At 52.6% G+C, this 23,262-nt stretch overlaps 1 protein-coding gene across 1 annotated transcript in view; it reads right to left on the reverse strand.

Moving 5' to 3' along the window:
* The window catches only part of dnah1 (dynein, axonemal, heavy chain 1), a 1,119,271-nt gene that overhangs the window by 979,426 nt on the left and 116,583 nt on the right, over positions 1–23,262 (reverse strand). The window contains exon 6 of the mRNA XM_072472076.1: positions 10,856–10,988. Coding sequence (XP_072328177.1) covers positions 10,856–10,988 — 133 coding nt within the window. The remainder of the gene's footprint in view (positions 1–10,855; positions 10,989–23,262) is intronic.

Raw genomic sequence — 23,262 nt, forward strand, 5'->3', positions numbered from 1 at the left:
CTCCGTCTCGCCGCGCCACATTTCTGGTTCAGCACGGCGGCGGGATGCTCCGTTACACTTGCCGGCCAATGGGGTTTCCCATTGTGAGGCAGCCCCAGGCCGTCGGGAAACCCCCGGACTGCCGGCAAAACGGGAGCATCCCGCCGGCGGAGAATCCAGCCCTAGGTTTATATATCCTTGAGTATAGAAGATTAGGGTTTTTTTCACTAAGTAGCAATAATCTAACAATCCAGTAGGGCCAGCGACTGTTACTGATGAGCTTTCCCTCATTCCTCATTGACTTCAATATTACTGGGCTCCTTGGTGCCATACTTGATTTAATCATGATATGACAACCGGCCACCTCATCTCAAATTCAGCTTGTGTCTAAATTGAACCAAAGGTGTAGTGAAGTTTTGTGCCATGATCACTATAAACTGGGTTGCTTGCAGTCTGAGATCCAGCACTTAAATTTACTAACACCTAGTGGCTGTGTATATGTGAAATCGGTGAATGAAAACCAATGCCAAGTTGAAAGGGGCGTAAGGGTGGGTGGAAGGGGAATGTGGGTCCTGTTGCTTTAGGAGATGTGGAAAAAATAAAAATTGTCTATATGTATGTGTGTGTGTGCTTATCCAACAGCCCAAAACAAACAAGCAGTTTTGGACTTGGATTTAAATTCAGCATGACATCCTAATATCCCTAATATCCCTTTCTTTGGTTGAGTTCCCATTTTTTATTATATCTATAGACAATTAGCTGGTGTGTATTAATTGTTGTAAATGTGTCAACTACGGATATAGGTAGATCTTGACGTTTTGCGAAGGTATTAAATAGATAAGTGAATCAGGGGCGTCATTCTCCAACCCCCCAGAGGGTCGGAGAATGGCCGTTGGCCGCCGTGAATCCCGCCCCCGCCGGTTGCCGAAGTCTCCGAAGGGAGAAAAGTCAGCGGGGCGTTAATGGCGCCGCTGCCGCGGAGAATGTCATGGGTCTGCGCAAGGCAGCCGATTTTCGGCCTGCTGATATTCTCCCTTCCGGATGGGCCGAAGTCCCGTCGACGTGATGACCGTTCACGTCGACGTAAATTAAACCTCCTTTTCATCGGCGTGACCCGGTGCTCCAGGCTCACCCCGACCAGTGTGGAGGTGAGTGACGGCCTGGGGGGTTGGCTCTGGGCAGGCAATGGCGTGGCCGCAGTCTGAATGCGTGAGGAGAGGTGTGTCTCGGGATGTGTGTGTGTGTGTGTGCGGCGGGGGGGGGGGGGGGGTGGTTAGAGTAGGCTGGGCTCCGGGGGAGTGCCGGGAGGGGGTCCGTGCCGGGGTGGAGGTTGGGGGGGGGGGTCCGTGCCGGGGTGGAGGTTGGGGGGGGGGTCCGTGCTGGGGTGGAGGTTGGGGGGGGGTCCGTGCTGTGCCGGGGTGGAGGTTGGGGTGGGGGTCCGTGCCGGGGTGGAGGTTGGGGGGGGGTCCGTGCTGGGGTGGAGGTTGGGGGGGGGGGTCCGTGCCGTGCCGGGGTGGAGGTTGGGGGTTGGGGGGGTCCGTGCTGGGGTGGAGGTTGGGGGGGGGGCCGTGCTGGGGTGGAGGTTGGGGGGGGTCCGTGCCGGGGTGGAGGTTGGGGGGGTCCGTGCCGTGCCGGGGTGGAGGTTGGGGGGGGTCCGTGCTGGGGTGGAGGTTGGGGGGGGGTCCGTGCCGAGGAGGGGGATGGGAGGGCAAGTGAGTTGGTCCACCTGGCCAGGTGCCAGCCTCCAACAGTTGGACCCATGCGGTCCATGCCACCTGGCTGGGGGGAGGAGGGGATATGGGCAATGATGACATGTCGTCGTTCCCCTCCCCCCCCCCACCAGGCCGTCATGTTTTCAGATCATCCAGCGATGTTGGCCGCCGTGGTGGCAGCCGCTCATGTCTATGTTGCCCTGGATGAGGAGGAGGAGGAGGAGGAGGAGCGTGCCAGAGAGGCGGCGCAGGCTGCCGCAGAGGGGCAGGCGGCAGCCGCCCAGGCTGGAGGGACACCTGACCGACAGGACGAGGAGGGGGAGGAGGACGTCGCGGCCTCACGGCAACGGAGGCACCCGAGGGTGTCCCGTGTGTACCGGCCCCGGCAGTCATACCAGGACCTCACGGACCGGGAATGCAGGAGGAGACTCCGGATGAGGCGGGAAACCGTGGCACACATCTGCCACCTGCTGGCACACCTGTCACCGCGTGGCACTGGCGGGGGACACCCTCTCCCCGTGTCTGTCAAGGTTACGGTGGCCCTGAACTTTTATGCAACGGGGTCATTCCAGGCACCGAGTGGGGACCTGTCCGGCATATCGCAGACATCGGTGCACCGGTGCATCCGGGCAGTGACAGATGCCCTATATGCCATGGCGCACCGCTACATCCGCTTCCCCGTGGACCGGGCCAGCCAAGATGCCCGGGCCGTGGGCTTCTCTGCCATGGCCGGGGTCCCCATGGTCCAGGGCGCGATCGATGGGATGCACGTCGCCGTGCGGCCACCTGCAGATAACAGGGCCGTGTTCACTAATAGGAAGGGGACCTATTCGATGAACGTACAGGTGGTCTGCGACCACCGCATGATGATCCTGCACGTCTGCGCCCGTCACCCAGGCAGTGTACACGACTCATTCGTGTTGTCGCGGTCATCCATCCCCGGCATGTACGAGGGACGCCATCCCCGGCTGAGGGGCTGGTTGCTGGGCGACAGGGGCTACCCATTGCGATCGTGGCTGATGACGCCTATACGGAGGCCACGCAATGAGGCGGAGAACCGCTACAATGATGCCCATGTAGCGACAAGGGGAGTTATTGAGAGGTGCTTTGGCGTGCTGAAGATGCGTTTCAGGTGCCTGGACCTCTCTGGGGGCGCCCTCCAGTATCGGTCAGATAGGGTCGGCCGCATCATTGTGGTGTGCTGCGTCCTGCACAACATAGCCCAGCAGAGGGGCGATGTGCCGCAGGCAGAGGAGGGCGGAGTGGAGGAGCAGCAGGAAGAGGCGCAGTCCTCCCCAGATGAGGGGGATGGGGGCAATGGTCAGGGCAGACGGGGTAGACACAGGCGGGTGGCTGTTCACCGTTACCGGCTGGCCCAGCGGGCACGGGACAGACTGATAGACGCCCGCTTCACTGACTAGATGGGCGTGGGAATCGGGTAGTATGGCCACAGACCGCACACCATGGCAACAGCCGACCACCCACACCCCCCCACCCATCCACCCACCCAGCACCCTCACCCCCCTCCCCAACCCCACCCGCATGCACACCACCCCCCCCCCCCCCCATTGCCGATCCACCTGCGGCACAACGGGCCGGGCTCACACAGTTGCGGGTGGACACGTGTCTATCGCAGGCCATGGAGGATGATGACAACCCGCCCTGCGATGAGCTCCTGGCTCTACATCGTTGGACTATGTCTGACCCATGGCCACAGTACCACCATCCACCCGGACCATCCCTGCATGCGGCTGTGACACTGCAGCGCACGGTCCCGTCCTCTGCCCGGGGGATGTTGATGGCGGCCCAGGGGGAAGGGGGCACACTCACCTGGGGCTGAGGTAAGACCACCCCTCACACACACACTTGCGCTCAGCGTACATGACACCCCCGCACACTTTGGACAGAGCACAAAGGCAGCTTCGGTAGGTGTAACATTGACTTTAATAACCAAAGGAGTTCATGCACGTGCCCTAGCCCCTAAAACTCATCTGTGCCCTGCACCCGTGCCAACTTACTCAGTGTCTAATTGTTTGGCCTTACGGGCCCTTTGACTACGTCTACGTGGTTCCCCAGACGGTACAGCAGAACTGGAGGTGGACTCCTGTGATTCCTGCCCTCTGACACTGGATCCCTTTGGCGGCCGTTTCCTGGGGCGTCCTGGCCTAGATGGGCCAGGCTGCGGCCCGGGCGACTGGGATGGCGAGCTGCCAGCCTGTCCTGCCCGTTGCCCACCCAATGCACCTGGGACGGAAGGGGGGGAGTCCGAGGTGTCGCGGTGTACCGAGACCTCCCCTACATAGGGAGCCGGGACAGACCACACCACCTCCTCCTCCCTCGGGGTGCCCGATGGCCCCCAGGCCTCTACATGGGTGGGGGATGCGAACGGACTGGCCATCCGACGCCCCCCCCCGACATCTGGCGCTGCCAGTCCTGGAGGTCCGTGCTGGTATCGACAGGGGTCTGCAGGTTTGCAGCCATGGAGCCCAGGGGGTTGGCAAACCTTGTCTGTGACAGTGCGACGCCGGTTCGCACATGGCCACTGGCGCCGATGCCCTCAGCGATGGCCTGCAGAGACTGGGCCATGGCCTGCAGAGACTGGGCCATGGCCTGCTGATACTGGGCTATGGCGTTGAGCGCCTCTGCCATCTGGCGCTGGCACTGGCTCATGGCCTCCTGTGAGAGGGCAGCCATTTCCTGGGCCACAGACGCCGCCTGCACGGAAGGCCCCAGGCCTCGCAAACCGTTCCCCATGTCTGACACCGTCGCACCCATTGCCTCCACCGCGGACGCCACCCATGCGTTGTCGGCCTGGGTGGCACGCATGACCGGCACCACTCCCAGCTCCTGGACGCGGGTGGACTCCTCCCGCCCGTCACCCTCTTCGCTCGTCTCCGGGTCGGTGGTTGCATCGGATCTATGTATGGGTGTGGTAACTGCAGGAACCCGGGATCCATCTGGGCGGCAGATGTTCGCTTGGGCTGGGCTGCCCTCCGACCGCCCGATCCCTCTGCTGCTCCTACCTCCACCTGCTGTACCGGGACGGCTGTGTTGTGCGCACCAGTGGTGTACCAGACGCCTCATCACTAAAGTGCCCAACCGTGGTGAGTGTTTCTGCGATGGTGGAGGGTGTTGGTGACAGCAGTGGCGTTGTGTCGTGCTCTTCGTCCCACTCTGAGTCCATGGCACTTTGGGGTGGGGGTTCGCCTCCACCCATCCACTCTGAGTCATTGTCCGGTATTTCGTCTTCCTGGGAGGGGTGTCCCGGGTAGGGGTGTCCTGGGTAGTGGTGTCCTGGGTAGTGGTGTCCTGGGTAGTGGTGTCCTGGGTAGTGGTGTCCTGGCTCGGATGTGACGGGGTCCTGTGGCTGCCCCCCTCGTCGCTGGGTGGTCGCTCCCGCACGTGACGGGGGTGTCGTCTCCCTGTTGCTCCAGGTCTCTCCTGTGGTGTGCGAGGGGCATCCTGCGGGCGTCGCATGCTGGAGGGTCCGGGTCTCTCCGTCTCCCGTGGTCTCCGAGGGGCATCCTGCGGGCGTCGCATGCTGGAGGGTGCGGGTCTCTCCGTCTCCTGTGGTCTCCGAGGGGCATCCTGCGGGCGTCGCATGCTGGAGGGTGCGGGTCTCTCCGTCTCCTGTGGTCTCCGAGGGGCATCCTGCGGGCGGTCTGCATTTGCGGGGATGGGTGCCTGGACGTTTGGTCCTGCGATACACAATGAAGCATGCATGGTTAGACATCAGGCAGTGATCAGGTGATACGGGGGAGGGGGATATAGGGGAGGGGGGATATGGGGACGGGCTGTCGGTGGCTCACTCGCTAGTACGCCCCCGACCTCTGCATCAGCAACCTCCTGGTCCTCAGGTCCGCCAGCCAGTTCCAGGGACCTTTCCTCGTGTACGGTCAGTGGCCTCTCATCAGCGGGCCCTCCTACAGTCCTCACATGCTCCCTATTGTTGTGTGCGCGCTTCTCCTGTGGGGGGGGGGGGGGCAGGGGTAAAAGGCAACACTGTTAGGCAGGTATATGAATGCACGCATTCGGTTGCGTGTGCATTGCAGAGGTTAAGGTTAGGGCTGGATTCACTTGGGGATATGGGGGAGGGGGGATATGGGGGAGGGGGGATATGGGGGAGGGGGGATAGGGGGGATATGGGGGATATGGGGGAGGGGGGATATGGGGAGGGGGGATATGGGGGATATGGGGAGGGGGGATATGGGGGATATGGGGGAGGGGATATGGGGGAGGGGGGTATGGGGGATATGGGGGAGGGGAGATATGGGGGAGGGGGGATATGGGGAGGGGGGAGATGGGGGAGGGGAGATATGGGGGAGGGGGGGATATGGGGGGGGAGGATATGGGGGAGGGGGGATATGGGGAGGGGGGATAAGGGGAGGGGGGATAGGGGGGAGGGGGGGATAGGGGGGAGGGGGATAGGGGGAGGGGGGATAGGGGGAGGGGGGATAGGGGGAGGGGGGATATGGGGGAGGGGGGGATATGGGGGAGGGGGGGGATATGGGGAGGCTCACCCTGCCTGCTCTGACGAGGTCGTTCACCTTCTTGTGGCACTGGGTGCCTGTCCGTGGTGTCAGGGCCACAGCGGTGACGGCCTCTGCCACTTCCCTCCACAGACGCCGGCTGTGGCGTGGGGCAACTCTGCGGCCGTGCCCGGGATACAGGGCTTCCCTCCTCTGCTCCACCGCGTCCAGGAGCGCCTCCACATCGCGTGACTCGAACCTCGGGGCTGAGCGACGGCCATTCATCCAGTCGGGTGTTGCGGTCGGGTGTTGCGGTCGGGTGGGGGGGGGAGCAGCGCGGCCTTATGAGCCGTCACGCCGTGCAGCGCATATGACGCTGCACGGCGTGAACCACTGCGCAAGCGCGGATCCCGTTACGTCGCTGCTAGCCCATTTCGGGCCAGAGACTATCGACCCATTTTTCCGACGTGACGCAAGTCGGATTTGCGCCGATCGGCGGACTTTCCGCCGATAACGGAGAATTTCGCCCCAGAAGTCAGTTTTATATCTCTCCTGATGACTCTTCCATTAACCTCAATGGAAATAAATATGTATATTTGTCTAAAAGCCCAGACATTCAGTACTCTTGTTGACACTGCTGCACCCTCGGGAAAATGTTGCTTGATTGACAGCTCTGTCTCTTTGATCTCTACGGTCTTTTTCACAATGTTTATTTACTTGAATAAATTGAATGGTTTCAAGGACTTGTGATTTCTGTTATTGATACTTTAAAGGATATGGATGACTGCCACTTCTATTAACTTGTAGTGAAATTATTTTTGAAAACATAGTGGAATGTAATGACTGAACAAATGACTTTCTAAAATCTATTTTTTAAATGTCATACTGTTACTACAGAATTCATTGACCCACTAGACACTATAGAACCAATGTTCATGGAAATGCCATAGCCTGGCAAAGGAGGTATGAGGGGCCATAAGGGGTCGATGGCGAAACCTGGCATAGGATTCCTGAGGTTGCATGGATGAAGCATGGGGAGTGCATCGGGTAAGTGGATAAAAGGAGAGAGGGCCTTTATTTTAACTGGAACGAAGTCCCACAACAGTGTGGCGAGCCTTTTAAACAGCCCATTTGGCACCCAGCAGCCCCTTTGACTGCCTCTGAATCTCCTTCCTGAGTCGGCTGGCCCACACCCACCTCTGGCAATGAAGATCCTGCCTTTGCAGGCACTTTCCCCTGAGATGGGTGGACCGAGCCAGAAATTTTCCTGACTCCAGCTACCTGCCTCGATGATGAAGCTTCAGCCAATGTTTACGTTGGTGGATGGGGTGCCAATCAACTGGCTGCTTTGTCCAAGTCTATAGTATAATAATGTAATATAATAGAACATAATATAATGGGATATAATTGTGTCTTGTGAAAGTGGTCACTGGCCAGGCATATGCACAAATTACAGAAATAACAAGAATAACATTCAAAATCACATTTGTTACACGACAACATCCTTGGTATACTGCATCATGTCCTAACTTGTCATCTTTGGATAGAAGTGCTTTCGCTGTTGTGTTGTTCCTTGTGTCTTAATAACACTCGTAGTCTTGAAGTTGAAGTAGATGCTTTATTGTGAGTTTGTTTTCTCTTCAGTGCTTAACTTTAAGTTACATTTGAGATGCCTGATGCCTGTTGCTACCAGCTACCATTCCTGTGAAGTGTGTGCTGACTTCCTGTTCGTGTGTTTTTATACCTCCCGTGCTCCCTCTAGTGATTGCTCAGTTGTATTGCATCTACATTGACCCCTTGCTTAATATACACAGATATACAGATCACCACATCCCCCTTTTTTTAACATATTTTCAGTATAGTGTTAAAGAAAATTGTACAAAACAGTTAGATTACTTATATGTATATCTGTACAAGTGATGATGATATTGGATATTTTACAAAGCTAATTAAGATTTATGAGTCCAATCTTAATAAAAACATTTATGAGCCGAAACTTGATGAATTTGTTTGTTGAGTTTTTTCTTTTTCGTTGTTGACGTGGTGATATTGATATTGCAACTCTGTTGTGAATGTAGTCAGTGTTCTTGTTTTTAAGTAACCAACAAGTCATCCCGAGGTGTTTGAGTGGTCGAACCACTGATGACAGTTTAGGAGAGTGGTCCAAGAAATGGCTGATGAAATTCAACGTGGGCAAGTGCGAGGTCTTGCACTTTGGAAGAAAGAATAGAGGCATGGACTATTTTCTAAACGGTGACAAAATTCATAATGCTGAAGTGCAAAAGGACTTGGGAGTCCTGGTCCAGGATTCTCTAAAGGTAAACTTGCAGGTTGAGTCCGTAATTAAGAAAGCAAATGCAATGTTGTCATTTATCTCAAGAGGCTTGGAATATAAAAGCAGGGATGTACTTCTGAAGCTTTATAAAGCATTAGTTAGGCCCCATTTAGAATACTGTGAGCAATTTTGGGCCCCACACCTCAGGAAGGACATACTGGCACTGGAGCGGGTCCAGCGGAGATTCACACGGATGATCCCAGGAATGGTAGGCCTAACATACGATGAACGTCTGAGGATCCTGGGATTATATTCATTGGAGTTTAGGAGGTTGAGGGGAGATCTAATAGAAACTTACAAGATAATGAATGGCTTAGATAGGGTGGATGTAGGGAAGTTGTTTCCATTAGCAGGGGAGACTAGGACCCGGGGGCACAGCCTTAGAATAAAAGGGAGTCACTTTAGAACAGAGATGAGGAGAAATTTCTTCAGCCAGAGAGTGGTGGGTCTGTGGAATTCATTGCCACAGAGGGTGGTGGAGGCCGGGACGTTGAGTGTCTTTAAGACAGAAGTTGATAAATTCTTGAATTCTCGAGGAATTAAGGGCTATGGAGAGAGAGCGGGTAAATGGAGTTGAAATCAGCCATGATTGAATGGTGGAGCGGTCTCGATGGGCCGAATGGCCTTACTTCCGCTCCTATGTCTTATGGTCTTATGTTGAGTGACATGGACTTTTTTTCTGTGCTTGTGGTATCGATTTAGTGTGTCATCTGCCTTGAAAGCTGGTGTGCTTGCTTGTTCTGGAGCAGATGTGAATTTGTGCGATTCATTGTCATGCCATGGCATGATTGTAGTCTCGTCATTGTTTTGCAGTGTGCTGTGGCATTGTCCTTCATGTGCAGCACTGTACCATTTTGTGCTCCTCTTCTGGAGTCAAAATCTTCAAGATTTCAATTGACGTGGTCTCTCTGGACTCATGAGTAGCCCTACTCTGTGCTTCTGTACAGACGAGCTGAGATCTGTCAGCCTCGCTGTGATCCTGCTCCTCCTGTATGTGTGATGACACTGTCACTGTTTTCGCATGCAGTGCGTAGGCTTACATAGTCTTCTTCTTGATTGTGTGAGCTTGGTAGACTTTCATAGTCTGCTTGTGGTTGCTCAGATACGGTGGGTTGACCTTCATGGTTTTGATCATGCATGGCGTTCGTAATGGAGTATTTGTTTGCTTCCATTTTGGAGTCTGTCAACGAGCTGTCCGTGGAGGCTTGCGTCGCTCCCCCTGTGGAGTCTTTCATTGCTCTCTCTGTGGAGTCATGCAGTGTTCTCTCTGTGGAGTCAATCGGTGCTCTCTCAACGGAGTCGTTCTGTGCTCTTTGTGTGGCGTTGTCTTCTTCTTGGGTATTGCTGTCATCTAATGTCTCGACGATCTGCCATGGCATCATGGTATTGGATTCATCTACCCTGAATAGAGTCGTGTTAAGCTTTGCAACCGTGTTGCTGATGCTGTGATCAGCATATCCGAATAATTCAGCCATAACTGGGTAGTATTGTTCGACAAACAAATCATCTTTTTTTGTTTCGGATGTGTTTTTGTTCTCTTCATCGTTTTTTGTTTCGCATTTGGTATCGTTCTCTTCACTTTGGGTGGTGCAGACTGCTTGTTCCAGGGTGTTGTGAAAGTTATCTTCCACTGCTGGTAAACGTTCAGGCATTGTTCTGTCTTTTGAGGGAAGAAAATTTAAGTTTCTTGTTTTCAATTTTTGGGCATTTCCCTTTTAAGTGGACGTGGTCAAGGACCTCTGACATCATGACGTTCGAGACGTCATGCGTGGGGCTCGATTGCGCATGCGCACATCGATCTTCCTTTACTCTGCGGGTTTTTGTACACTGCGCATGCGCGGCATATCGAACATTTGTTTAAATCTTTTCCAGTCATTACTTAAATTACCGGTTGTGTTCAGCTGAGGTGGGGTTCCAACAGATATCATCGAATGAGCGAAGTCTTCCCACGTCGAATGTCCGGTACGGGTTTTCCTTGCCATTTTGGTCTTTTTGTGTCTGCAGCTTGTGTACTGTTATAGTAAGCGTTCTGAAGTCTCCTGGTACCATGTGTTGTTCCTTGTGTCTTAATAACACTCGTAGTCTTGAAGTTGAAGTAGATGCTTTATTGTGAGTTTGTTTTCTCTTCAGTGCTTAACTTTAAGTTACATTTGAGCTGCCTGTCTGTGTCTTGCTACCAGCTCCCGTTCCTGTGAAGGGTGTGCTGACTTCCTGTTCGTGTGTTTTTATACCTCCCTCTAGTGATTGCTCAGTTGTATTGCATCTACATTGACCCCTTGCTTAATATACACAGATATACAGATCACCACAATTCAAACTCACAACATTTGTTACACTACAACATCCTTGGTATACTGTACCATGTCCTAACTTGTCGTCTTTGGGTAGAAGTGCTTTCGCTGGGATAGGTTTCCGAATATCAGAGCCTTCTTCGTAGCCAAGTTGTAACCATTCTTCTGGTGTGCGACATTCAAATTCTTCATCATCAAACACCTATAGCACATCATGAGGAATTCACAGTCATATACTTGGACTTAACAGATGACAGAGATATTTATTTGGGTTTAAACCTAGTTTAAACTTTGACAGGACTGTATGACTGAAGATTCAGAATGAATTAAATGAATAGTACCAATATACCGTAAAACTTTATAGAGTAGGATGGGAACTTAGTGGGGGACTTGGCAGGGGTGAGTAAGGCGTTTCGGGATTTTTACAGCAGATTGTACAGGTCGGAACCCCCTGCAGGCCGGAGGGGATGAGGCACTTCCTGGAGGGGCTGACTTTCCCGAAGGTGGGAGGGAGCTGGTAATAGGGCTGGGGGCCCCGATCGGGTTGGAAGAGATAGTGGAGGGCTTGAAGGCCATGAAGTCGGGTAAGGCCCCGGGACCGGAGGGGTACCCGGTTGAGTTCTGTAAAATGTTCTCTGGGATATTGGAACCGGTGCTGATGAAGGTGTTTAACGAGGCAAGGGAAAGAGTTCTGCCCAGATGATGTCACAGGCCACAATTTCGCTTATCCTGAAACGGGACAAGGACCCGGAGCTATGTGGGTCTCACAGGCTGATTTCCCTGTTGAACGTGGATGCCAAACTGTTGGCCAAAGTTTTGTTCTCCAGGATTGAGGATTGTGTACCGGACATTATTGTGGCGGATCAGACGGGGTTCGTTAGGGGCAGACAATGTAAGAAGGCTGTTAAACGTGATCATGATGCCCCGGAGAGTAGGGATGCAGAGAAAGCTTTTGACCGGGTTGAGTGGGATTATTTATGGGAGGTTCTGGAGCGGTTCGGATTTGGGAGGGGCCTCATTGACTGGGTCAGGTTGCTGTACCAGGATCCTGTGGCAAGTGTACGGACTATTTTAGACTGCACCGGGGGACGAGACAGGGATGCCCCCTCTCCCCACTGCTGTTTGCGCTGGCTATCGAGCCGCTGGCAATTGCTCTGAGGGGCTGGAAGGGGCTGGTCCGGGGGGGTGTGGAGCACAGAGTCTCGCTGTATGCGGATGACCTGCTTTTGTATGTTTCAGATCCAATGGAGGGGATGGAAGAAATTATGGGAATTTTAGGGGAATTCGGCCAGTTTTCGGGGTATAAGTTTAATATGGGAAAGAGCGAGATGTTTGTGGTCCAGAAGAGGGGTGAGGAGAGGCGACTGGGGGAACTGCCGTTTAGAGTGGTTGGGGAGTTTCAGGTACCTAGGTATCCAAGTGTTGAGGGATTGGGATCGGCTACATGAATTGAACTTGGCCCGGTTGGTGGATCAGATGAAGGAGGATTTCCGGAGGTGGGATGCGCTCCCGTTGTCTCTGGCGGGCAGAGTTCAAACGGTGAAAATGACGGACCTCCCGACATTCCTATTTGTTTTCCAATGTCTCCCCATCTTCATCCCGCGGTCCTTCTTTAAGCGGGTCAATAAAATTATAGCGGGCTTTGTATGGGAGGGCAAGTCCCCGCGAGTGAGGAGGGTAATGCTGGAGCGGAGTTGGGAGAGGGAGGGCTGGCGCTGCCGAACTTTAGTAATTATTACTGGGCGACTAACATAGCCATGATTAGGAAGTGGCTGGTTGGGGGGCGGGGGGGGGGGGGGAAGCTGGGATTGAGAGGATGGGGGACTTGTTTATAGAGGGGAGCTTTCCGTGTATGAGGGCGCTGGAGAAGAAGTTTGCATTGGCGGGGGGTAACGAATTTCAGTACCTGCAGGTGCGGGACTTTCTGCATAGACAGGTACCAACCTTCCCACTCCTGCCACTAAGGGGGATTCAGGATAGGGTGTTTTCTAGAGGATGGATAGGAGAGGGGAGCGTCTCGGACATATATAAGAAGCTTATGGGATCAGAGGAGATGCAGACCGAGGAGCTGAAGCGACAGTGGGAGGAGAAGCTGGGGGGAGAGATAGAGGAGGGCCTTGGGCGGACGCATTGAGCAGAGTCGACGCGACCCCAACGTGTGCCAGGCTCAGCCTGATTCAATTCAGGGTCGTGTCCCGGGCTCACATGACAGTGGCCCGGAAGAGCAGATTCTTTGGGGTGGAGGATAGGTGCGCAAAATGTGCGGGAGGACAAGCTAACCATGTCCACATGTCCTGGGCATGTCCAAAGTTGGGGAGATTTTGCCAGGGGTTTGCTGATGTCATGTCCAAGGTATTAAATACAAGAGTAGCATTGAGTCCAGAGGTGGCGATTTTCGGGGCGTCGCAGGATCCCAGAATCCAGGAGGAGAAAGGCAGATGTTCTGGCCTTTGCTTCCCTGGTAGCCGGAGGCGGATATTGCTAGCATGGAGGGACTCAAAGCCCCCGAAGTCGGAGACCTAGTTATCGGACATGGCTGGCTTTCTCTGCCTGAAAATTAAGTTCGCCATGAGAGGGTCATTGTTAGGGTTCGCCCGGAGGTGGCAACCATTCATCGACTTCTTCACAGAGAATTAACCGTCAGTAGAAGGGGGGGGGGAGGGGGTAGGTTAGCGTAGATTAGGGGGTTAAGTAATGGTGGGACCTGTGGGAGAGGGTGGCGGTATTTGCACTATGTTTATATTTTTATGTACATTGTTTATATTGCTGCTGTTACAATGCCCCCCCAAAAAACCTCAATAAAATGTTTATTTTTAAAAAAACTTTATAGAGTAAATTTTCCTGTCCCCACCAAGAACTCTCTCTTGCCTAGCCTGGTACATGATGGACAAAAGTTTCTCAATATGTTGGCTTGTCTGGGATGACGTATAGCTGAGTAGTGTCCTAGCCCAGTGACATTACCATAGCCCAGTTGCATTGGAATGAAAGTGGAGCACACTGGCAGGCCTGGCTTTGGCCTTCAGGATCTTCCAGTTCTTGCTGGAGTAGAACCTAATTTAAGGGAATCCCACTTACCTTTGGATTCCTTTTGGCTTTCTGCCATCTCCATTAAGTGCTCTAAGGAAGGCCTCAGTGCTCGGCAATGTCCAGACTCCTCTTTCACCATTCCACCAGCAGAGCAGACTCACCAGAGGTAGTAGCTCAGTGGTATACAATTGTGAAGGAGTGGGTCTGGGAGTCCTCAACATTGGCTCAGGACCCGTGAAGTCTCATAGTATCCGGTCAAACATGGACAAGGAAACCTGCTACTGATTATCACCTACCACGTTCCATCAACAGTACTCTTCCACATTGAATACCACTTTGAACCAACACTGAGAATAGGAAGTGCATGGAGTGTAGTTTTTTTTTTAGTTGGATGTCCATCATTAAAATTGGTTCAGCAGCAGCACCACTGATGAAGCTGGCATGCCCAGCATCACTGATGAGAGCCTTCAGTTCATTTTTTAAAAAAAAATATTTTATTGAAAATTTTTGGTCAACCATCACAGTACATTGTGTATCCTTTACACAATAATATAACAGTATAAGTAACAATGACCTGTTTTATAAACAAAGAATAAATAATATATAACGAAAACTAAAACTAAATGGCAACAGACTTGTCTCAGATAAACACTCTCCAAAAATATGATTTAACAGTCCAATATACAATTATTTATAGCAACGACCTATACATATTATACATATATATTAACAACCCTGAGAGTCCTTCTGGTTCCTCTCCCCCCCCCCCCCCCCCCCCCCCGGGCTGCTGCTGCTGCCTTCTTCTTTTCCATTCCCTCTATCTTTCTGTGAGGTATTCGACGAACGGTTGCCACCGCCTGGTGAACCCTTGAGCCGATCCCCTTAGGACGAACTTAATCCGTTCCAGCTTTATAAACCCTGCCATGTCATTTATCCAGGTCTCCACCCCCGGGGGCTTGGCTTCCTTCCACATAAACAGTATCCTGCGCCGGGCTACGAGGGACGCAAAGGCCAAAACATCGGCCTCTCTCGCCTCCTGCACTCCCGGCTCTTGTGCAACCCCAAATATAGCCAACCCCCAGCTTGGTTCGACCTGGACCCCCACTACTTTCGAAAGCACCTTTGTCACCCCCACCCAGAACCCCTGTAGTGCCAGACATGACCAGAACATGTGGGTGTGATTCGCTGGGCTTCTCGAGCATCTCGCACACCTATCCTCTACCCCAAAAAATTTACTGAGCCGTGCTCCAGTCATATGCGCCCTGTGTAACACCTTAAATTGAATCAGACTTAGCCTGGCACACGAGGACGATGAGTTTACCCTACTTAGGGCATCCGCCCACAGCCCCTCCTCAATCTCCTCCCCCAGCTCTTCGTCCCATTTCCCTTTCAGCTCATCTACCATAATCTGCCCCTCGTCCCTCATTTCCCTATATATATCTGACACCTTACCGTCCCCCACCCATGTCTTTGAGATCACTCTGTCCTGCACCTCATGCGTCGGGAGCTGCGGGAATTTCCTCACCTGTTGCCTCGCAAAAGCCCGCAGTTGCATATACCGGAATGCATTCCCTTGGGGCAACCCATATTTCTCGGTCAGCGCTCCCAGACTTGCGAACTTCCCATCCACAAACAGATCTTTCAGTTGCGTTACTCCTGCTCTTTGCCATATTCCAAATCCCCCATCCATTCTCCCCGGGGCAAACCTATGGTTATTTCTTATCGGGGACCCCACCAAGGCTCCCGTCTTTCCCCTATGCCGTCTCCACTGTCCCCAAATTTTCAAAGTCACCACCACCACCACCGGGCTTGTGGTGTATTTCTTCGGTGAGAACGGCAATGGGGCCGTCACCATAGCTTGTAGGCTAGTCCCCCTACAGGACGCCCTCTCCAATCTCTTCAACGCCGCTCCCTCCTCTTCTCCCATCCACTTACTCACCATTGAGATATTGGCGGCCCAGTAGTACTCACTTAGGCTCGGTAGTGCCAGCCCCCCCCTATCCCTACTACGCTGTAAGAATCCCTTCCTCACTCTCGGGGTCTTCCCGGCCCACACAAAACTCATGATACTCTTTTCGATCCTTTTGAAAAAAGCCTTCGTGATCACCACCGGGAGGCACTGAAACACAAAGAGGAATCTTGGGAGGACTACCATTTTAACCGTCTGCACCCTCCCTGCCAGTGACAGGGATACCATGTCCCATCTCTTGAAGTCCTCCTCCATTTGTTCCACCAATCGCGTTAAATTTAACCTATGCAATGTACCCCAATTCTTGGCTATCTGGATCCCCAAGTAACGAAAGTCCCTCGTTACCTTCCTCAGCGGAAAGTCCTCTATTTCTCTGCTCTGCTCCCCTGGATGCACCACAAACAACTCACTTTTCCCCATGTTTAGTTTATATCCTGAGAATTCTCCAAACTCCCGAAGTGTCCGCATTATCTCTGGCATCCCCTCCGCCGGGTCCGCTACATATAACAACAAGTCATCCGCATACAGAGATACCCGGTGTTCTTCTCCTCCTCGATGTACTCCCCTCCACTTCTTGGAACCCCTCAGTGCTATTGCCAGGGGCTCAATCGCCAGTGCAAACAATAATGGGGACAGAGGGGATCCCTGCCTTGTCCCTCTATGGAGCCGAAAGTATGCAGATCCCCGTCCATTCGTGACCACACTCGCCACTGGGGCCCTATACAACAGCTGCACCCATCCAACATACTCATCTCCAAAACCAAATCTCCTCAGCACCTCCCACAAATAATCCCACTCCACTCTATCAAATGCTTTCTCGGCATCCATCGCCACCACTATCTCAGCTTCCCCCTCTGGTGGGGGCATCATGATTACCCCTAGCAGCCTCCGTATATTCGTATTCAGCTGTCTCCCCTTCACAAACCCAGTTTGGTCCTCATGGACCACCCTCGGGACACAATCCTCTATCCTCATTGCCATTACCTTGGCCAGAATCTTAGCGTCTACATTTAGGAGGGAAATAGGTCTATAGGACACGCATTGCAGCGGGTCCTTTTCCTTCTTTAGGAGAAGCGATATCGTTGCTTCAGACATAGTCGGGGGGCAGCTGTCCCCTTTCCTTTGCCTCATTAAAGGTCCTCATCAGTAGCGGGGCGAGCAAGTCCACATATTTTCTGTAAAATTCAACTGGGAATCCATCTGGTCCCGGAGCCTTCCCCGCCTGCATGCTCCTAATTCCTTTCACTACTTCCTCTATTTCAATCTGTGCTCCCAGTCCCACCCTTTCCTGCTCTTCCACCTTGGGAAATTCCAGCCGGTCCAGAAAGCCCATCATTCTCTCCCTCCCATCCGGGGGTTGAGCTTCGTATAATTTTTTATAAAATGCCTTGAACACTCCATTCACTCTCTCCGCTCCCCGCTCCATCTCTCCTTCCTCATCCCTCACTCCCCCTATTTCCCTCGCTGCTCCCCTTTTCCTCAATTGGTGGGCCAGCAACCTGCTCCCCATATTCGTACTGTACACCCTGTGCCTTCCTCCACTGTGCCTCTGCAGTACCCGTTGTCAGCAAGTCAAATTCTACGTGTAGCCTTTGCCTTTCCCTGTACAGTCCCTCCTCCGGTGCCTCCGCATATTGCCTGTCCACCCTCAGAAGTTCTTGCAGCAACCACTCCCGTTCCCCACTCTCCTGTTTTCCTTTATGTGCCCTTATTGATATCAGCTCCCCTCTAACCACTGCCTTCAGCGTCTCCCAGACCACTCCCACCTGGACCTCCCCATTATCATTGAGTTCCAAGTACTTTTCAATGCACCCCCTCACCCTTAGACACACCCCCTCATCTGCCATTAGTCCCATGTCCATTCTCCAGGGTGGGCGCCCTTCTGTTTCCTCCCCTATCTCCAAGTCCACCCAATGTGGAGGCGATCCGAAATGGCTATAGCCGTATACTCCGTTCCCCTCACCTTCGGGATCAACGCCCTTCCCAAAACAAAAAAGTCTATTCGCGAATAGACTTTGTGGACATAGGAGAAAAACGAAAACTCCTTACTCCTAGGTCTGCTAAATCTCCACGGGTTTACTCCTCCATTCTGCTCCATAAAATCTTTAAGCACCTTGGCTGCTGCCGGCCTCCTTCCAGTCCTGGACCTCGACCTGTCCAGCCCTGGTTCCAACACCGTATTGAAATCTCCCCCCATTACCAACTTTCCCACCTCTAGGTCCGGGATGCGTCCTAGCATACGCCTCATAAAATTGGCATCATCCCAGTTCGGGGCATATACGTTTACCAAAACCACCGTCTCCCCCTGTAGTTTGCCACTCACCATCACGTATCTGCCCCCGCTATCCGCCACTATAGTCTTTGCCTCAAACATTACCCGCTTCCCCACTAATATAGCCACCCCCCTGTTTTTCGCATCTAGCCTCGAATGGAACACCTGCCCCACCCAACCTTTGCGTAGTCTCACCTGGTCTATCAGTTTCAAGTGCGTTTCCTGTAACATAACCACGTCTGCCTTAAGTTTCTTAAGGTGTGCGAGTACCCGTGCCCTCTTTATCGGCCCGTTCCACGTGATCAGCCGGGTTGGGGGGCTTTTTACCCCCCCCCCTTGTCGATTAGCCATCCCCTTTTTCCAGCTCCTCACCCGGTTCCCACGCAGCTGTGTCCCCCCCCAGGCGGTGCCCCCCCGCCCATCCCACCCCATACCAGCTCCCCCCTCTCCCCAGCAGCAGCAGCCCAATAATTCCCCCCTCCCACCCCCCCCCCCCCCGCTAGATCCCCCACTAGCGTAGTTACACCCCCCATGTTGCTCCCAGAAGTCAGCAAACTCTGGCCGACCTCGGCTTCCCCCCGTGACCTCGGCTCGCACCGTGCGACGCCCCCTCCTTCCTGCTTCCCTATTCCCGCCATGATTATCATAGCGCGGGAACCGAGCCCGCGCTTCACCCTTGGCCCCGCCCCCAATGGCCAACGCCCCATCTCCTCCACCTCCTTTCCTCCCCCCACCACCTCCTGTGGAAGGGAGAAAAGTTACCACATCGCAGGATTAATAACATAAAACTCCTCTTTCCCCCCTTTTTACCCCCCTCTTCGCCCCCCATACTCGCCCCACCACTTTGTTTCAAACGTTCTTTTTTAAAAAATTATTATTAAATAACCCGCTCATTCCAATTTTTCTTCCACGATAAAAGTCCACGCCTCATCCGCCGTCTCAAAGTAGTGGTGCCTCCCTTGATATGTGACCCACAGTCTTGCCGGTTGCAGCATTCCGAATTTTATCTTCTTTTTGTGAAGCACCGCCTTGGCCCGATTAAAGCTCGCCCTCCTTCTCGCCATCTCCGCACTCCAGTCTTGATATACGCGGATCACCGCGTTCTCCCACTTACTGCTCCGAGTTTTCTTTGCCCATCTAAGGACCATCTCTCTATCCTTAAAACGGAGGAATCTCACCACTATGGCTCTAGGAATTTCTCCTGCTCTCGGTCCTCGCGCCATCACTCGTTATGCTCCCTCCACCTCCAGCGGACCCGCCGGGGCCTCCGCTCCCATTAACGAGTGCAGCATCGTGCTCACATGTGCCCCGACGTCCGCTCCCTCCGCACCTTCAGGAAGACCAAGAATCCTTAGGTTGTTCCTCCTCGCGTTGTTCTCCAGCGCCTCCAGCTTTTCCACACATCGTTTATGGTGTGCCTCGTGCATCTCCGTCTTCACCACCAGGCCCTGTATGTCGTCCTCATTCTCGGCAGCCTTTGCCTTCACGACCCGAAGCTCCCGCTCCTGGGTCTTTTGCTCCTCCTTTAGCCCTTCGATCGCCTGTAATATCGGGGCCAACAGCTCCTTCTTCATTTCCTTTTTGAGTTCTTCCACGCAGCGTTTCAAGAACTCGTGTTGTTCAGGGCCCCATATTAAACTGCCACCTTTCGACGCCATCTTGGTTTTTGCTTGCCTTCCTTGCCGCTGCTCTAAAGGATTCACCGCAATCCGGCCACCTTCCTCTCCTTTTTTCATCCGTATCCAGGGGGGATTCCCTTCTGGTTCGCCGCACAGTACTTTTAGCCGTTAAAATTGCCGTTGGGGCTCTTATTAAGAGCCCAAAAGTCCGTTCCACCGGGAGCTGCCGAAACGTGCGACTCAGCTGGTCATCGCCGCACCCGGAAGTCGCCTTCAGTTCATTTGATTCACACCACATAATACCAAGAAACGGCTGAAGAGATACAGCAGAGGCTTTGTGCCCTGACAATATTCAGCCGATAGTATTGAAGAATGCACTCCAGAACTTGCCGTGCCCCTAGCCAAGCTGTTCCAGTACAGCTACAACTGCCATTTACCCAGAAATGTGGAAGATTGCCCAGGTATGTCCTGATAAGAAAGAGGACAAATCCAGTCCGGCCAATTACCGCCCCATCAGTCTATTCTCGATCATTAGTAAAGTGATGGAAGGGGTCATCAACAGCGCTGTCAAGCGACGCTTGTTCGCAATAATCTGCTCATTGCGCTCAGTTTGGGTTCTGCCAAGGTCATTCATCTCCTGACATCAGTACAGACTTAGTTTAGGCATGGACAAGAGACTTGTCCATGACATCAAGGCAGCATATGACCAAGTGTGACATCAAGGAGCCCTAGTGAAACTGGAGTTAATGGGAATCAAGGGGCTGGAGTCATACCTGGCCCAAAGGAAGATGTTCATGGTGATTGGAGATTAATCATCTCAGTTCCAGGACATCACTGCAAGAGTTCCTCAGGATAGTGCTCTAGGCCCACCCATCTTCAGCTGCTTAATCAATGACCTTCCTTCCATCATTTTAAAAAGAATTTAGAGTACCCAATTCATTTTTTCCTATTAAGGGGCAATTTAGCATGGCCAATCCACCTACCCTGAACATCTTTGGGTTGTGGGGGCAAAACCCACGCAATCACGGGGAAAATGTGCAAACTCCATAGGGACAGTGACCCAGAGCCGGGATCGAACCTGGGACCTCAGCGCCGTGAGACAGCAGTGCTAAACCTTCCTTCCATCATAAGCTCAGAAGCTGGGATGTTCACTGATGACTACACAACGTTCAACACCATTTCCAACTCCTCAGATACTAAAGCAATCATGTCCAAATTCAGCAAGATCTGGATAATATCCAGGCTTGGGCTAACAAGTGGCAAGTAATATTTATGCCACATAAGTGCCAGGCACAGAGCATCTTCAACAAGAGAGAATCAAATCATCACCCCTTGACATTCAATGGCACCAGCATCGCTGGACCCCCCACTATCAATCTGTTTACCAGGAACTGAACTGTTCTCGACATATAAATACTGTGGCTTCAAGAGTAGGTCAGAGGCTAGGAGCCCTGTGATGAGTAACTCACCTCCTGATTTCCCCAAAACCTATCAACCACAAATCAGGGCGTGATGGGATACTCTCCACTTGCCCGGATGAGTGCAAATTCAACAACACTGAAGAAGCTTGAGACTATCTAAGAGAAAGCAGCTCGCTTGATTGACACCTCTTCCACAACCATTCACTCACTCCAACACCGCCAAATAGTGGCAGCAGTGTGTGTACCATCTATAAGGTGCACTGCAGGAACTCACCAAGGCTCCTTAGGCAGCACCTTCCAAACTCATGATTTCTACCATCTAGAAGGTCAAGGGCAGCAGATACCTGGGAACACCACCATCTGAATGTTTCCCTCCAAGTCAGCCACCATGCTGACTTGGAAATAAATCGTCGTTCCTTCTGATTAATGTCGCTATACCAAAATCCTGGAACTCTCTCCTTAACAGCACTGGGACTGTGGCAGTTCAAGAAGGCCATTCACTTCTCAAGGGAAACATGAGATAGCCAAGCCAGCAATGCCCATATCCTCTAAATGGATTTAAAATAAATCTGGAATGGGCTGCCGAAAAGCAAGTTAGTAATAATTTTCAGAAGTAATTTGGATAAATACTTCAAGGAGAAACTTTGCAGGACTATGAGAAATGGACAAAAAAGTGTGACTAATTATCTAAATCTTTAAAAGAACTAATACTGGCATGGTGGGTTGAATAGTCTCCTTTGCACATTGTACCACTCAATGATTTTGTCAGTGCAGCTCTGACAAGACTCAAGTAGGTCAACATTGTCGAGTCCAAGGCAGTCAGTTTGATCAGCACCACATCCACCACCTTAAAAATTAATTCCCTTCACCACCTGCTGCATGGCTGCAGTGTGTTATAGCCAAAAGGTGGGCTGCAGGAACTTGCCAAGACTTTTTCAAATGCATAAGAATTGCCGGAAAGTTGGCTACAGTACTGTTGGCCCCTTCATCCAGGTCATTAATATTGATTGTAAATAGTTGCCATCCTGAAAGTGCCCCATTTTTTCAACTCTCTGTTTCCTGTTAGTTAGCCAGTCCTCTATTCATATTAATATATCACTCCCAACACCATATGTTCTTACTCTGTGTTGTAACATTTTATGAGGCACCTTATCAAATGCCTTTTGGAAATCCAACTACTCAACATCTACTGATTCACCTGCTCAATACCCTTCTTGCAATATCCTGAAATTACTCAAATAAATTTGTCAAACACGATTTTCCTTTCTCAAAACCATGCTGATTATTATGATAGTAAGATGATTTTTTAAATGTCCTTCTACACATTCTTTAATGATGGATTCCAGTATTTTATCTGTGTTGACAGATGTTGCGCAATGATTGCTGGCCTTGCCAGTGATATTCCATGCTCATATTCCATGAAAGAATTTTAAAAACCACAAGCTCTGGCTTGTACCGTTCTACATGGTCAGTTCCCATCTTAATCACAGTTTTATGGACATTGAGGAAGGCCTGTATGTTTCCCCCAAAAATGTGAGAAACAGTTCTCAATGGACTGTGATAATTTATTGTCACAGTCCCTATTACCACATTGGTACATATTTTTTCTAATTCTATATAAATTTTGACAAATAAAGAAATAGTTATCATGGGCGAGATTCTCCGACCCCCCGCCGGGTTGGAGAATCGCTGGGGGCTGGCGTGAATCCCACCCCCGCTGGTTGCCGAATTCCCCGGCACCGGATATTCGGCGGGGGCGGGAATCGCGCCGCGCCGGTTGGCGGGCCCCTCCCCACGATTCTCCGGCCCGGATGGGCCGAAGTCCCGCTGCTAAAATGCCTGTCCCGCCGGCATAGATTAAACCACCTACCTTACCGGCGGGACAAGGCGGCGCGGGCGGGCTCTGGGGTCCTGGTGGGGGGGCGCGGGGCGATCTGGCCCCGAGGGGTGCCCCCACGGTGGCCTGGCCCGCGATCGGGGCCCACCGATCCGCGGGCGGGCCTGTGCCGTGGGGGGACTCTTTCCCTTCCGCCTTCGCCACAGTCTCCACCATGGCGGAGGCGGAAGAGACTCCCTCCACTGCGCATGCGCGGGAATGCCGTCAGCGGCCGCTAACACTCCCACGCATGCGCCGCCTGGAGATGTCATTTCCGCGCCAGCTGGTGGGG

Source organism: Scyliorhinus torazame, chromosome 13 (assembly GCF_047496885.1).
Source record: "Scyliorhinus torazame isolate Kashiwa2021f chromosome 13, sScyTor2.1, whole genome shotgun sequence".
Taxonomy (NCBI): Eukaryota; Metazoa; Chordata; class Chondrichthyes; order Carcharhiniformes; family Scyliorhinidae; genus Scyliorhinus; species Scyliorhinus torazame.